A 16,457-nucleotide genomic window follows, 5' to 3' on the forward strand; every position below is an offset into this window, starting at 1 on the left:
CAGCCGCGCCTGCGAACGCACAGGGCCCTGGATGTAGAGATGCTCACACAGAAAACAGAACTCGGATTTTACACGAACAAACTCACAATGATAAACTGAACACTGACAGTAAACTTCCTAGGGCTCAGCCCCAGCTGCAGTTCGACTAACCTTGTACAACGTTACCCCTAAATTCGACTCTGATAATTGCCAAGAATACAAAAACATTCCTTATAAAGGACTCACATGTCAAAACTCATAGGAACTTCAGACCGCAGATGTCTCCTCAAATGCTGGGTCATTTTCCTTCCCAGCTCAGGTCTTGAGAAGCTTCCCTCTGCCAGCATCTGTGCTAGCATCAAGGTACCTTTGCTATAAAGCACATGGATGGAGGGCAAAAAGCAGTGTCCAACGTCTATACACAAGGGGAAAGGGGAAGGCGAGTGTTTTTCTGTAGAGACGAAAATGAGGTAACTTCATGAGAGAAATAAAACACAACAGGGCATTGTTTTGGTGGTGGCCCTGACCACCTCATAACCATTTCCTCTGTTCTCCCCGTCTCCCTTCCCCTCTCTTCCTTCACCCCTTCAGTCACAGTTCGGGAAGCCTGCTCTGGTTATCACTGGGCACATGCTCCCAGTGGTGTTCGGAGGAGACCGGTCTTATCAAGACATTCAGCAGCCCGTAACTGAGAAGTTTTACGTCCCCTGACAGTGATTTCCAAGTTCCTTCTTTTGATAAATAGCAGCGAAGAACAAGGGAAAGTAGTCAGCAATTTATAATTACCACCAGGGTATAAAAAAAAGCGTTGATGTAACCAAGAAGTTCTTAGCCTGTACAACAGAAAAGACAGCAACGTGAGGTTAACACAAGTGGCATCCGCCATAGTTTCCTACCGTCCCTGGTTTTCACCTAGCAAACCAGCTGAACAGTAGCAGTTTTTTTGTAAAAAAAATATAAATAAATATAAGACAAAACAATTTCCTTTGGCATCTTCGAGAATGATTTACACTAACTCAAGAAAAAAAATATCACTGACTACACCTTAAAAAGCCGTAAAGACTAAGCAGATGCATTTAGTATTGCACTGATATGAGTTACAAGTATTTACTGTCTGTGCCCTGAAATATTTTAAGCTTGGACACATCAGACAGAACAGCCCAGGGAACATCCCTGAACTAGTTAGGTCTCTACAGCTCTATTTTCTGGTTCTGTTCCACTATGACTATGCTCCAGATATTTAACAAATACAATAATGTTTCTGATTACCTCTCATACAATTTATAAACAGCCTGTCTATGAAGTGTGAAACTACTTCAACTTGTACTTCACAGTTCAAGAAAAATCCCAAACAGACATGTATTTCCCCACCCCGACCCCATGAATCCTACTGCTCAGGAGAAGAAAGTCACGGAAAAGAAGACTTGTACAGTACTTTATGATCAACAATCCCCGCTCTATTCTCAGGATTTCTCTGAACTTCCTTGTCAGATATATTCTCAAGAGTTAGCATCATATTCATAAAGACATTACCGCTCTCTTTAAATAGATGTACTAGTGTTTGAAGTTGCAAAACTAATAATTTTCAAGCTTTTGCACTCAGGATGAAATGTCATTTTAATACGAATAAAACGACTGACTGTATGTACAAGCCAAGATAAGAGTTCAGTTCTCGTTTATCAGAAACATCAATCCAAAAGAAAGCTAAATTGAGAACACACTTCTACGTCTATGTGCATTTGAAGTATGTACAGAAAAAACACCAACACAGCCTCCATGTGTCAACTAGAGAAAAATGCAAGCAAGGATGAATTTTAAAGTACCTGGTAAGCAATCCTTAAATTGAAGCCCAAAATAAAGCTAGAAAACTGCTGCAAAAACAGCTGATTGCATCATATCAAGTACTCAAAAGAAAAAAAAATTCTCAGTATGCTAGAGAATTAGCTTTTTCCTCCTTCAAATCCAGTGAAATCATATTATCCAGGATATACTGAGCATTTTACATCCATTTAAGACAAAAAAAAAAGTAAAGAAAACCAGCTCCATCTTTTTGTGCTATATTGAGGCATAATAAACCCTTATGAGATGTGTAGAAAATACGATGGATGAAAATCATCACTGATAATTCAAAATATATTCTTTAAAGGGGAGCCTAGGCTACTGTAAATGGCACACAATACCAACAGATAATGAAAAATAATCCAGTGAGGGTTTTTAGCTGTATGATGTAAGGGAGAGGACACTGAGGTTTCCCAATTTATAAGCTAGGAAGAAAAAGGTTCTGAATAGGTCACCATTTGGAACTTTGGGTAAATCTTAAGTCTTTCAGGAAAATAGGTACAAGAACACTCGAGTATTTAAATGGTGCTCTCTTCAGCGACCCTACCTAATACGTCTATTAAGTACAAGCATGCAAATATAGGTCAATCCACAGGCACATAGGATCCATGTTAAAAACAGTAAGATAGCTGTGATGAGTGGCACCAACAATTTTGATGACTAACACTCAAAAATGTTGCTTTCTGAATTACTAAATCAAAATCCTGAAGCAAGTTCCTGCTAGTCTTCGTCACACTGCTAAACACTAAAGTAGGCATGTTTTCCCCCATTATTTTAGCTGAGCTCAAAGAATTTTTACAATATTTAGTAAGAAAAAAATTAAAGTATTTCCCCTTTTTAAATTTACACAGACGTTTAATTAGCTTTATTTACAGAGCGGTTTTTCAGTCTCCAATAGTGCCTAGATAGCATCATCAGGCAAGAGTGCCAGTTTTAAAAGAGAATCTATATAGAATCCTAAAAATAACAGATGGTGATGCTCCTCCAGAAGGGGCAAGCTGGACTACCGAAGCAGCTCTCTCTACATGGCTCAGTTACTCAGGAGTAATTCTGTTGCAGTCTCTACATCCCATGATTTTGAAGACAAGGCCACTATTACTGCATTCTGCAATTAGAAAACAAAAAGCAAAACATTTTCAGTGCGTGAGCCTGCAGCTGAGAAACAGAATGAGAAGTTTGCAGATTCATCAGAACATGTTTACCACTTGCTAAGAAATAACTAATCATTTATAAGACGATTATTTCAAAAAAGGTGGAGGCGGAAGAACATTTAAGTTATAGATACTTACCCTATCAAAGCCCATAGCACAAAGGTTTTCTATTTTTCTGGTGTATTCTGGACTAGAAACTGGTGCTCCAGCATACACATGTGCCCAAAGTCGAGCTGTCTGTTTAAACATTTCTGGATTTTGTTTGTACTGCACAAAAGAGAGAGAGGGGAGAATGGGAAAGTTAAGCCAGCTCAGCAATCCAACCAAAAAGTACGATGATACAGCAGATTCCTATCCGTAATTCTTTCTGTAACATCTTCAACACTGTTTCACACCGCTCATACTCATATTTTTGAAATGAAACTTGGAGGCGAGGATTTCTGGTAGAGAAAGCTTATGCAAGCATTTAACTTCACGTGTTTGCCTTTAGATTAAATTATGCACTATAGGTATTTTATGAGTACAGTCAGATAACTGCTCTCAGCTGCATTGATCAGGAGCTAAGTAGCTGTATTTAGCACAGCTACTGAGATTTTACATTCAGTGCAGCAAAGCACAAGCTACCCGTGTTAACATCTGCTGAATGTATGCACTGCACACCGAAGTATTTCTCTAATCACTAGAAAATATGCCTGGCTTTGCACACTGCAAGTAGGTCTGCAGTTTTTTAGGGAGGCTTGACATTTTACTGCAGGGCTTCCTCCGGAAAATGAGGATAAGGGTAGTATGTGTGACCAAAAAAGGGCTGAAAAAACAGGTGAACATGTGTGAGAAAACAGGACGTTGCAACTCTATGCAAGCTACTGATCATCAGAAAACAGAAATCACACAGGGTACGTAAATATTATTTGGCACCAGTTTTTGTCAGTAACAAGTTTGCCAGTAAATAACGGAATGGACCAGAGCGGAGTTTTCAGCCGGTGCCAGGAACTCCAAGACAAGAAAGTGGGTCATCTGTCATAAGTGGTACACAACAAAGCAAGAGAAGTTTCCTATTTTAGCAACTTTCATCTATGAAATAGATTTTTTTTTAAATCAACATAACCATATATTGTTTTATTAAAAGACAACTTCTTCCCCCTTAATCATTACAGTTGAAAAACTGTTTTCCCATCCTTAACTACGTAATTTTAGCACTAAATAAGACGATACTGGGAAATACACTATTCAATTATTTAGACACATTTTAAGGACGGAAATACAACTGATTATTATAATTCTACATATTTTACCCATGCATGTAAACGATCATTAGATCTGTAAAACACATTCGAAGAGAATACTACTCATTTCATTTTACATTTCCAACAGCACACACACCAACTCCACTGCATTGTGTGCTTTGTACACCTCACACTAATTCTGCCCCACATTAAGTAATCTGTGTAGTTACTATCCAATTATTAATGGCATTAAAACAAACATGAGAGAACCTACTGTTGGGAATAACTCAGTATTATATATACACACAGTGATCTATAATAAATCTCTTATTACAACCAAAGAAACGAGGAAGCAGTAAGTGTAGCATCAGCAGCATCCTGGGGTACTGTATTTTTCTGCTTTTAACATATCTTCCTCCCAAGTTATAATGATTTTATTTTATTTTTTTTTCTGGTTTTAATATATTTGAAAACACCGTAAGCCTAATAAACAACCAGATGAAGTGCAAAGGACTGAAGTTGTGTTTGCGTAACTGCACTTTATTCAGAACTAGCTTTCACTGTTCTATAAATAAAACTACTTTAGTTAGGTATCTGTAAATAATCCAGCTTCTCACTGTACTGAGAAGCCTACAGGCACCTTTTACTGATGTCTCTGTATCAGGAATCACAGTCAGTTATGTTGCTGTACTTAAAACACAACAAAAAAACACCTGCAACTAGTCAAGTATGTTGAGGTAGTTTTGACACTGGACAGACAGTGTCCGAAAGGTGGCAGGAGTCTGAAAATACTGCCATTATTTAAGCAGGAGTAGAACACCACTGTGCTCTCCCTGAGATTGAGCTTAATTCTTCTAGGACACTGCCATTTACCTGGACAGTTTAGTAGTCTAACAAATAGTTAAGTAAATTCACCAAGTAAAAGCATAGAAGATAAAGAATTCCTTGTCAATTTTTGTCTTTGAAAAGTTTTTTTTTGGAGGGACAGGACAGGGGACACGAAAGAAACAAGAAACCATACACCCCACATGGAGGAACTGGATGCTTACCATCACATCTCTCAAAGGGACTATTATCACTTTCTACTTACGTTCACAAGCACATAACTGAAGGCCAATCTGCTAATGCAGCTTTCATGCAGATATTTGCAGGGAACAAGAAAACTGAATCCTCCCCACACCAGCCACACCACAGTCCCACTGCACACATCCCTACAGGAACCTAAAATGCAGCCTGGAAAATTGCTCTTCAGAGTCCAGGAAGATTCCTGGATTCAGTCTTTTGTCTGAGAGAAAGGCATTTCCAGCTGAAATGTTTCTATGAAATTGTTAGCATTCCCACACAAAATTCTAATAGAAGCAGCCAGAATGGGAAACACCGTTTTTCTTCTTTGTGAAAAGGAAAAACTGATTTTTGATTGCATTAAAAGAGGATGCGACAGCGAGGACGAGCATCTGGCAAGAAAAACCTGTGCAGGGGCATCATCTGCATGGAACGCCTGGTGGCTTTGCAAGTACTCTCCCTGCCTACAGCAGTTCAGTCCGACAGAAGCAAATGTTCTACACTTACAACTGAATATACAAATTTGTGTAGCTTTAGAACAGCTGTTCCACCCAGTGACATAATGGGCTACCCTGAGCTCCATGTTTCCCTCTAAAACCTGACAGGTTTGATAAACTATCATCCTACACAGACTTTTCAGGGGAAAGGAGCGCACACTTCTTTCTCTTCCCCAGAGTGCGCTGACTTAGAGGAGATAGAGATGAGATCGATGCTGGAAGAAATGCTGGAAGAACTTTTTACTTGCTCGGGTTTTTTGTTACTGAAATGTACCCTTATTATCAGTCAATTGCAAAGTAAAGCCTTCTCTCTCCCTTCCCCCTTCTCCCCTGAGAAAAAAGGAGAGACAACACATACATACTTGAGATTTTGCTGAAAATTGTCAAGCTATTAAGCCATGGAATGATCATTCCTATCTTTAATCAACATTTTAAATAGCATTGGTACGGAACAAGACCCAATTAACACTTTTTTTTTTTTATAAATTCTTGCTACTGTCTCAAGAGTAACAAACCTTGCTGATTGCATTAGAATTCTACTGATACCTACTCAACTAGTGACTAAATTAGTTACCCCAAGTACTTGTAAAGGTTAAATACAAAGGATGCTTCATTCAGATAAAACGCATCTCAGGATTGAATGCTACAAGTAATTACTCAAAATTTTGACATTTAACAAGTACAATGCTCTACAATATTCATAATAATCTAGAAGAGGAGCTACAAGCCAAACCAAATCCAATGAACACCAAGTTAAAACTTGCCTTAAACTAACACTTTTTTAAATACTAGAAGCCTTAGATTTTAAAAGGCAACTTACACTGGAATTTGTTTTACTACGTTATCTTCTGACATTTCTGACAAGCCAAATCAGGAAGAAAACTGAAATTAAATCTCCTGACACTGTAAAAATAACTGCTACTTTGGAACCTAGAGAGTAAAACCCATAAAACACTGTAGTAACTCATGCTTACTGTAAAGCAATTTTCCAATACATTATTTAAAACCTTTATCTCTCCCAAGGTTTGGGACTTGGTCCGAGTTAACAAAGGTTACAAATGTATTAGAAGTTCATAGTCAAGTGAGCACCTTACCTGGTTTGCCACTACTGCGTCCTGTGGATCATCTGGTTCTGCAGCTGCCAACAATGCTTGCAGTGATAACAACACTGTTCTTAGAGTCATTGCTGCTGCCCTAGAATTAAAATTTGAAAGTGACTTTACCAAATCCCATGTCTTTAGTCATCTGTGCTGTTATATTCATGTAACAGAAGATATAAAAATACAGAGAGTTTTTAAAGCTAAATGTCACAATTTCAAACTGCTGCAGCTTAGAGGAACTAGAATAACATTCAATGTATACTAAAATGAAGTTTTAAATGTGGACTTGGTCATTAACAATGCTTTCCAAAGTGTTTGGAGAACAGTCACCTACACAATTGACCTTATACACTTAACAAAATCAATTTCACTTGCACAAAAAAATTTAGCCTGAAGTTTGCGTTGTCCTTCCTTACTTCCAGTAACAGTACCTTGCATAAACTCTAAGTACAGAACCACGTGTGCTCCCTCTGCTGGCACTCTTGATAGCAAAATACCATATACAGAAACGGTGACCTATATTTTCAATTCTCATAACAGATACGAAATTTTACACATTTGACATCTTTTGCATTGCACCATTTTAAATATGACATTTTTCCCAATAAAATTTAATGATTTATGTAGTAAGTTACTAATACAATAATATAAAGGTTTGACCATTACAGAAGCATGCAAGTGAAAACATTCAACTTCCTCTCATTTCAACCTGATACTACTGACAGTTTTAACCAGTTGTCCTTGTTTCAGCTGCGATAAGAGTTCCAGATAGATAAGAGTTCCAGATAGCGCAGGAAAACATTTCTGTAGAAATGATGGTGCTGTAAAGGCATTTGTACGCCTCTGCGAAAGAAGCCAGTTGTAGTTCTAGAAGCTGAACGGCTTAGACTCTAAGATCTCACCATTTATCTTGATCTCAAGGTCTACTTCGAATAAGAGACGTCAAGATTTTTTAAAAGGGAAAACCAGGCATGTGCATAAAGGTCAACTGTTCAAAAAAGAGGCATGAAATTTTTAGTTACACACTAATCTGTAAAGTTGTAATATTTCAAATACATAATTTAATTCCACTTTGATAATGGATACCATCTCTGTGATCTACCATTTCGGTTGGCACATACTGGCGATCAAATAAGGACCCCACTGAGTTGAGCAGCTAAGCAGACTCGGTTGTTGTGGTGCCAGCAGGGACGGATGTTCAAGCTAACACAGAAAACTGTTTACCTGCTTAAGTACTGGTAGAAGGTTAAGTGGGAAAATGTGACATCTTACATTTGAGCAAGGTAGTTATGGCACATGAAGCGCTAAAGGAAAGTTGTGAAACACAGGCACAATCGACAGAAAATAGCTTTTTTCCCCAAGAAGGCTGAAAGTAAATGCCCTGAGTTTGACGGAGTGGGTGGAGTTTCACCTGATGGTCCAGATACAAAAATAAACAGTCTGCAAGTCTATTTCCAGTGTCAGATTCCAGAAGCTTCAATGTTTTCCAGTACATAAGCACTGTACTGAGGTACTCTGGCAAAGCATATTGATGAACAGATGCTGTTAAGATGTGAGAAGTACATTTGTGACGCCTGAATATTATATTCCTAGACACATGTATGCACAGCTTTCCTGCTGTGTCACTCACAGTCAAATAAGGCATTTTTCCCTAATCATTTCTAATTCTTACATGTTTTTCCTAGAAACTTAGCTTTTTAAAAAAAATACCAACACTTGACAATCACACTGAGCTTTCACAGTGCAATGTTCCACATCAAAATGCAAGTGAGAAACATCCCAAGTGATAGAGATTTTAATTAGCACATATTGTCTTAATTCAACCGCAACATCAGCTTCAAGTCCCTCAAGCTTAGCTTTGTAGACTTAACTCTTCAAAAAAGAAAAAACCTTAATGCTTTAAGATCTGTATTCTGACAGATCACAAATCCATCACAAACAATCCAAACCTATTCTTTAGGTAACTAAAGATTTTTTCCCCAGGATTTCAGACTCTTCCAGTTAAATGCTTCCCCCAAGCCAAAGAATACTTCTTTAAATTACAAAGAAAGCTGGGGATTAACTAAGTAAGATAGTTAATCAGATAAAGAACACCTAGTTATTGAAACATAACCTCAGTTGCATGATGAGATCCTAGCTAACTCAGGAAACTCAAAGTTACAAATCTTGTTCTTCCATACCCAAATTTCTCACACACAAAAAACAGGGTGACAGAACAATAAAATATTCTTGCCTCACATGCACCTGTGCTATTTTGCTCTTATGATTTTCTATGCTGTCATTTCTACTGCCTGATGCCATTTGAAATTCATCTGCTTAACGTATGTATTGCTGGCACAACTCACAGCAGTATCTGCTAATATTGACCAAATCCTAATGCAATGTGTTTACTCGTCTGGCACCTAGGTGTCACAGACCACTAGTCTTTCAGGCCTTTAAACTTAAAGGGACATAATTTTTATTTCTATGCAGGGAGTTTCAGAAACTACCACAGCCGCCACACGTGCTATAAGCCCAAAGCTCTTTTTTGCCCAGTTATTTCATTATGCTGCTTAGTGTCATTTTCAGGAAAGACTTAACATTAAGTATCTATCAACTGTAACCGATACTGTAATTACTTTCACCAAATAAAAGCTGTTCTGAACTTTCCTTTACACAAATCCTACTTCAGAGGTGTCTGGAAATACTACCATTATTAGAACTGCAGTAAATCTCAGGAAAGGGGTTTCAGCTGCATGTGCCACTTTTACAAGCGATTTACTTCCATTTGCACTGTATCTTCTAGGAGTAAAAATGATAGATCGGGGGGCAGGAGCATTACTGAAGACACAAAAAGTGCCACGAAGAGCTAGAACGCACGTCCTGTGGTGGCTCCAGCAGTCTCTGGTTTTCAAGACTGGTAGGCCCTTTCAGTCCTCACTCATCTGTTGTTTGTGGATTTTTATATAAAGCATACTGGGACTTGAACTTCTGTTCTGACATTCCAATTTCAAAATGAGTAATAAAAATAAATACCTCATCCATTTGGATATACAGATGGCTATATGCTAACTCAAACTCTGAAAAATAAGCTTATAGACATGACTAGTTTAGCTACATATGTAAAAAGGTTTAAAAATGTAGTTTACAACTTTGCAAGTCTCATTTCTCAGAATGGCTTCCTCATCTCATGCATAATAAAAGTCTTCATTGGACACAATTAAAGAAATATCCTTAAGTTATAAAAGAAAAAAGCTGAAACTGTAGCAGTGTAGCAGGTCCTGTTAAAAATGGAAATTAAGGTTTGTGATTAACGGTAAAGAAAATCTGACATATTTAGCGTAGCTATCATATACTCATCTAACATTTTCTACCTTGAGGACATCCATTGGCTTTCCTTATCAAAGTTAAAAAAAGACTTCGTACTTAGATAGTTTAGACTTAATTTTTCAGAAACAAATTAAGATTCCGAGAAGAAACTGGAGGGACAGCTAAAAATAGATTTTTATTCCCCCATTTCCTTAAAAAAGACCTCTTCTTTCTTCCCATCACCTTCTCTGGGGAGAACAAAGCGAATAGAGATGACTGCAGAATACATTCAGAAACACTGGAAAAGCAGAACCTGTTCCTCATTAGCAAAGAGCAGGAACAATTGTCATCATCAGTTCTGGAGTAAAATCTAGGCTGACAGTGGCACAAAAAAAAAAAACAAGAAAACACACAGGCACACACAAAATCCCTGGCCCACAAGCTACAAAGAATGTGCTGCAAAAAAATCGTGAGGATTTTCCTTAAGACTAACTTCTAATGGAAAGACACGTCTTCTGCTGTGCATTTTCCAGTGTTGCTCAAAGGCTTATTTTTCAGGAATACAATTCTGAAAAAAAAAGAAGACTTCCAACTCTCCTTATACTTGAAGCTCACTTCTAGGTGTGGATTTATGCACCAACATACTATCATCAAGTTCAAGCAATTCCCTTTACTAATGCAAGCTAGCTGCATGTTTGGGTTTAAATTATTTTTCCCCTTCTCCTCTTTGCTAAAGGCATGGTTTTGTATTACTCTTGACAGATTTTTGTCTGATCTGTTCTTAACTGGAGCCTCACAAGTTTCTTGAAAATCTGTTTCAGTGCTTCACTGTGATCGCTATTCAGCATGCTGAAATGGTTTTCTAAGGTCACATTTGCTTAGGCCATCATTCTTACTACTTTAGTCTGGATTTTTCCAATGGTTCCTATCTTTCCTGGAACACAATGCTCAAAGAGGGTACAGCAATTCACATGAAACCTTATAAATTATAAATAAAAAGCAGGCAGCTTATATCATGAGTTTTGAAGGTAAACCTTTTACATCCCAGCATCCTATTTGCCCTGCAACAAGTCCCGTAACACTACTGGCTTCTGGTTCTTTTAAACTTAGTAACTCCTGACCCTGCCCCAAAAATACTGCTTAGCCACTAAGCAGGGTTGCTATCTTGACATACACAAAATGGGTGGGAAACGGGAAAAGAGAACTTCAAGCCAAAACCCCCACCCTGCACCTCCTATCCCCAATACAGGCTTTCTATTGGCATGGCATTTGTTAAATTTATAGGTGAAGTGCAATAAAGTACTCCACTAAGGGAAACCTGGAGTGAATCAGAAAGCTGATGGATCTGATGTATATACATTATATGCAGACATGCTTGCCTTTTTTTTTTTTTATCTTGGAGCTTTTCCATTAAAAATAAGCAGCCTTAGTTGGGGGTGAATACAATGCTAACATTAAAAAGCATGGCAACCCAGTTGTGCCCAGCATGCCGGAGGTAAGGAATCTCTTACCTTTTGATAAGCTGAAAGAGCCCTACGAGGATTACAAAACACTGCCAGTTTCTCTCCCTCTTCCATCATTTTTAAAGGCTAAGTAATTTTCTATTTATGCTCTATACATTCCTCTCGGAAAACAGTCTTTCTGGTACTTCACCTTTAAAAGGTAACCCAGCAGAACAGCTGCAGCCCACAGACTGCTGCTCTGCTCTGTCAACCAAGTATGGCTGCTGGAAACTGCTTTTTTTTATTTTAATTAAATAATCTGCAATATTTATTCAATTTGTGGTAAAACTGAACTTGTTAATCCAAGAGAAAGCTCTGGGAATTTGTACCAAGGGTTTGTGGAGGGAGGAGATGAATCAGGCCTTTAAGCAGGAGCCTGCTGTAGAGTCACTAAATAACAGGAGAAATACAAGACTGGACGGGGGGGATTTGACATCAGGGCTGGGGGGAATGGCAGGGTGCCAGTGAGTTACCTCAAACAGCATTAATGTTCTCGACATTCCTCTCAAAGCTTTGAAGAGGCTGTGTTCCTCAAACAGCCTGAACAAAACCCAGCAGGTACAGATGCCCAGGATGATTACTACTAACTGGTTGTTGCTTATGTATTAAAATTGCATTATCACTTATAAAAACGATTTTGCATCTCAACTAAAACTGAAGGTTGAATGCTCCAGTACAGCCACGCTCTTATAATTAATTTTTATTTTGCTTGTCAAAACCACAACAGCCAATAGTTTTTTGTAGCAACACACACAGCCACAACACGCCCGTTTGATATTCACTGCTCAAGGGATGCATGCAAAACAGCTTTCAAACAGTTTGGCTCTCAGATTTCAATAAAAAGTATTGGATACATTTTATATTTAAGAATAAAATTAAGGGATAGAATACTAGCCTGGAAGATAAATACAGGCTACATTAAGCGAAACCACATAACAGGAGTCAGATCAGATCAGCATAAAAAGATATTCTTTCTATAAAATCATATACCAATTTTAATTCTACCAGCAAACAATAGTTGGTTTGCAAACAAAGTGGCACAACAGGTATTTACAAATCTAAACATGAAAATCCACAGCTGCAGAGAATTTCAGCAACCACCATATACTGTGGAGAAAGAAATTCATTAAACTCATTACAAAAACATTTAAAGGCATTACTTCACAATCTGACAAAAGCTTCTGCCAATATGCATAACAATATCTCAGCCATGCTCATTAGGCTAGAAAATCATTATCATGGGATGGTTAAGTAGGGAAGAGACATGTTTTAACTACAGAAATACATGAACGCTGTTGTGTTTGTATTTGTCGTGTATATCATTTTACTAACTCTTAAAAAAGCAATATTAGGCCCAAATTCTCATAGGCCTGAATTCTGTCCTTCAACTCCCACTGACCTCAATGAAAATCACAGATACACACTGGAATTTAAAAGTTACATTTAAAACACAGCAACAAGAGCATTATTCAGTTAAGACCATTACAAGTCAACGGTACTTCAGAAGCCAGGCTTGTTACTGAAAGATTTGACATGAGAGATTATGAGACTAAATCTACCTTCTAGAACAAAGGTATCTGAATATCTCAGGTATCAATAACTATCACAACACTGAAATTGTTCAAACAAGAAAGGATGGATGTAGCCACAACCATGTCCTTTTGTCCCAAAGGACCTGGGGCTTTGAAAAGCACTTCAACACCACCCTAGCAATTTTCACTTAACGTGCTGTGATTTAAAAAAAAAAACAACAAAACAAAGATGACCACACATAAAAAAATACCAAGGGCAACACATTAGAAAAGTAAGGGATCACTACGTTAAGGATCATTTTGAAAAGGGAATATAGCACATAAGCAGCCTTACCCCTCTGCCACCACCAAGTTCTGCGAAATTCTTTCCTCAGTGCTTCTAACTGAGGACAGCATTACAAAGGAAGAGTTCAGTGATACACAAACTGTGTGATATTGGTGCTCCCTGTACCAGACAGTTTAAATACACAGAAGGCAAGTTCTTGTTCAAATACCCCTATTTTGTGTACATCTTGATGATGGAAGGTAAGATGTTTTCTTTATTGGCAGAACTAAGACACAGATTAAGCGATCTGTGCAAGACCTAACTTTCAAAGATCACAAGAACGCAAGTCAAATCTCCTCTCCTGGTCTTCCTTGCCAAATTTCAATTAGGAAAAAAAAAAGAAGAGAAAGCTCATTCTTTCTTCGGGTCTTAAATGTTTGTCTGTTGCCTTTTGATATTTTACGTTTTTTAGCTTGATCAGCAACTGAAAAGGCCAGGAGCTTTCATCTGAAAGCCATTAACTGCCTAACTCCTAAAGCAGCAGCAACTGTGTGGGGTAAGACTGAGTTTTGTGAGACTTGTTAAGTCAATGTCTGGCAATGCTCAAAGACAAAAAGATGACCTGTTCCAGGACTGGAAACCAAAGTGTGGCCTCCTGAATCCTAGTCCACTGCTACAGAGGCAAGAATATCCATCCTTCTTCACAGGAAACAATAATTTGGGAATGTATTAACATGAAGATGACACAAAAATGTTTTTAAAAGATCTGTTAAATGACTTCACTTTTATTTCAAAATATGATAAATAAGGAAGGCTTCTGCTAGGAACTCTTTCCTCCAAGTTTTCAGTAGAAAGTGATAGATAAATGTCATTTTTGAAAAAAACACAAAAAACACAGATGTTTAGGAGCTTCAGTATGGAAAGATTAGCCTTGACGATACTTGTTAAAGTCACAGACCTTGATACTGTGAATAAAGCAACCCGACAGCGCATAAAGGAGTAGCAAAAGATGGAAGAAAAAAAGACAACCCTGAACTTATAAGCTTTGGAAAAATTCCTTGCAGGAGAGTATTAATGACACTGGGATGCAGTTCCCCGTTAACCATCTTTGTTGCTAGAAATAAAGAATGCCTTCCCATACGGTCACTATCTAAGCCTTACCCAAGTGAAACCTGCTCTGCCAGGTAGGCTCACGTGCTCTAGATCAGATCAGCGAAACAATCTCTTAAAAACATCCCCCCAGATTTGTTGTTTTGACTAAAAACAACCCCAAAACAGCTAACCAAAAAAAATCCAGCACAGAAATCAACCAGCCAGCCTTCCTTCTGCCCTTTTGCTAACCTGGCTATAATCTGAGGAAACTGCACTTGCACAGTTGAAGCAGCATTTATCTCCAGTACAATTGTAGGGTGGGATGAATAACTAGGTGTAGATTAGAAAAGTACCGGCTTTAGTGACAGAAAAGTTATACAATGTACCATAGCACGTATGTTGAAAGATTATACTGCTTGAAATATAGTCAAGTGCTGGAAGATTGTAAGAAAAAATAAGCACTTCCAATAATGAAGACAAGTAATGACAACTTACGGCTTCTTATGATTTCATTTGAGTTATGCACCATACCCTGCCACGTTTCATGTAATCTTATCACCACACAGAAGTATACTCTCAATGTGTCAACTGTAAGACCTGAACTCAAGCTTTCTGCTCCAGAGTTTCTCTTCCAAACCCAGCTGATGCTTGGACAACACTGGTCTTGATAAAGCTGTGGAAGTCAGGAGCATCCATCTAGCTGGGAATTACACTCCTATTCTTTTGGGGCAGACACGGAGGAAAGTAACAGAGATGAGCTCCACTCTTATGCAGGGTATCAGAACTACAGTACAACTGGTGAACGCACTTCATATTGCCCACTTGGAAAAACAAGCGTACAATGAGTTCGGCTGTTACGGTTTGGACACTTACAGATTCGTTCCAAGGATTTTAGTCATTACAACCTTTTCAATAATGTTACAGTAACAAATAATCAGCAATTGACAAGTCAGCAATTGACAAGCAATTTAACTACAAATGGCTTAGAGGTTCATATCATAAGTATTATCAACTATAACCGAGACAGAATTAGTATGGTGGTCTCCTTCTCTTTCCTGTTGTCTACCTTTTACCTTTTACACTCTTAGATTCCCAGATATACTCCATATGTTGCTTTAGCTCTTTGGGAACTAATTTTATTTGGAAGCACAAGCCAAGAATCACAATGAAGATAAGCACTTGGTTTTTCTGCTTACGCCTCAGGAGGCTGAAAGGACAAAATTCAGGAGGCAACAGGTAGCATTTGTTACTAGAGAATTAAATAAAAATCATTAACAAAGAAATGCTCACCCTAATCCTAACGCAAAAAAAATTTGAAAAAGCTCTCTACTCAGTTAATATGTACTCAGTACTTCCCAAAATTACTACCCAGCTATTTCATTAGGATCCTCTTTTCAACTCAAAATACTATACTGCAGTACTTTAAGGACACATGAAATTACAGATGCAAACATGAGCTGCTGCCTCCCATCCAGGACACTGGCGTACTTGATTTTGCATATTTAAGCCTGTAGGGAATCTTACCATTGATCTTTCAGTATATCCAAACAAATGGCCCCAGTAACTGAGCTAATATTAGGATGCCATATTTTGGTGATAAACCGCACCTAAAACACAAGAAAATTAAAAAAAATAAAATAAAATGGTTATTACATGCAGTATATTAAGTAAACATTTAAAATGCATCATTTCTAATCATATTATGAAGAAATACTGATTTAGGAAAGATCAAGCTAAAAACAGAACAAAAACATAAGATATGACATATTTCAGGAGGTTTGCAAGTCCAACACAGCCTTGCTTTACTCAGAAATGGACGACTGCCCGTTTGAGTACACCAAAATCATCCCCAGCTGTTTTCCTAGATACTGTCACATGGGCACATCCTCACACCACAAAGTCATTTTGAAATACCTTCCAGCACTAC

General features: G+C 38.0%; 1 protein-coding gene across 2 annotated transcripts in view; it reads right to left on the minus strand.

Moving 5' to 3' along the window:
- Positions 1-1,578: 1,578 nt before the first annotated feature.
- Positions 1,579-16,457, minus strand: part of UBE2K (ubiquitin conjugating enzyme E2 K) — a 37,937-nt gene continuing 23,058 nt past the window's right edge. For both annotated transcript variants that reach the window (XM_083836260.1, XM_083836259.1), the window contains exons 4-7: positions 16,055-16,137; positions 6,846-6,945; positions 3,108-3,236; positions 1,579-2,923 (exon numbers count right to left, since the gene is read on the minus strand). In XM_083836260.1, coding sequence (XP_083692386.1) covers positions 2,849-2,923; positions 3,108-3,236; positions 6,846-6,945; positions 16,055-16,137 — 387 coding nt within the window. In that variant the 3' untranslated portion in view covers positions 1,579-2,848. The remainder of the gene's footprint in view (positions 2,924-3,107; positions 3,237-6,845; positions 6,946-16,054; positions 16,138-16,457) is intronic.

Source organism: Anser anser, assembly GCF_964211835.1.
Source record: "Anser anser genome assembly, chromosome: 4".
Lineage (NCBI taxonomy): Eukaryota > Metazoa > Chordata > Aves > Anseriformes > Anatidae > Anser > Anser anser.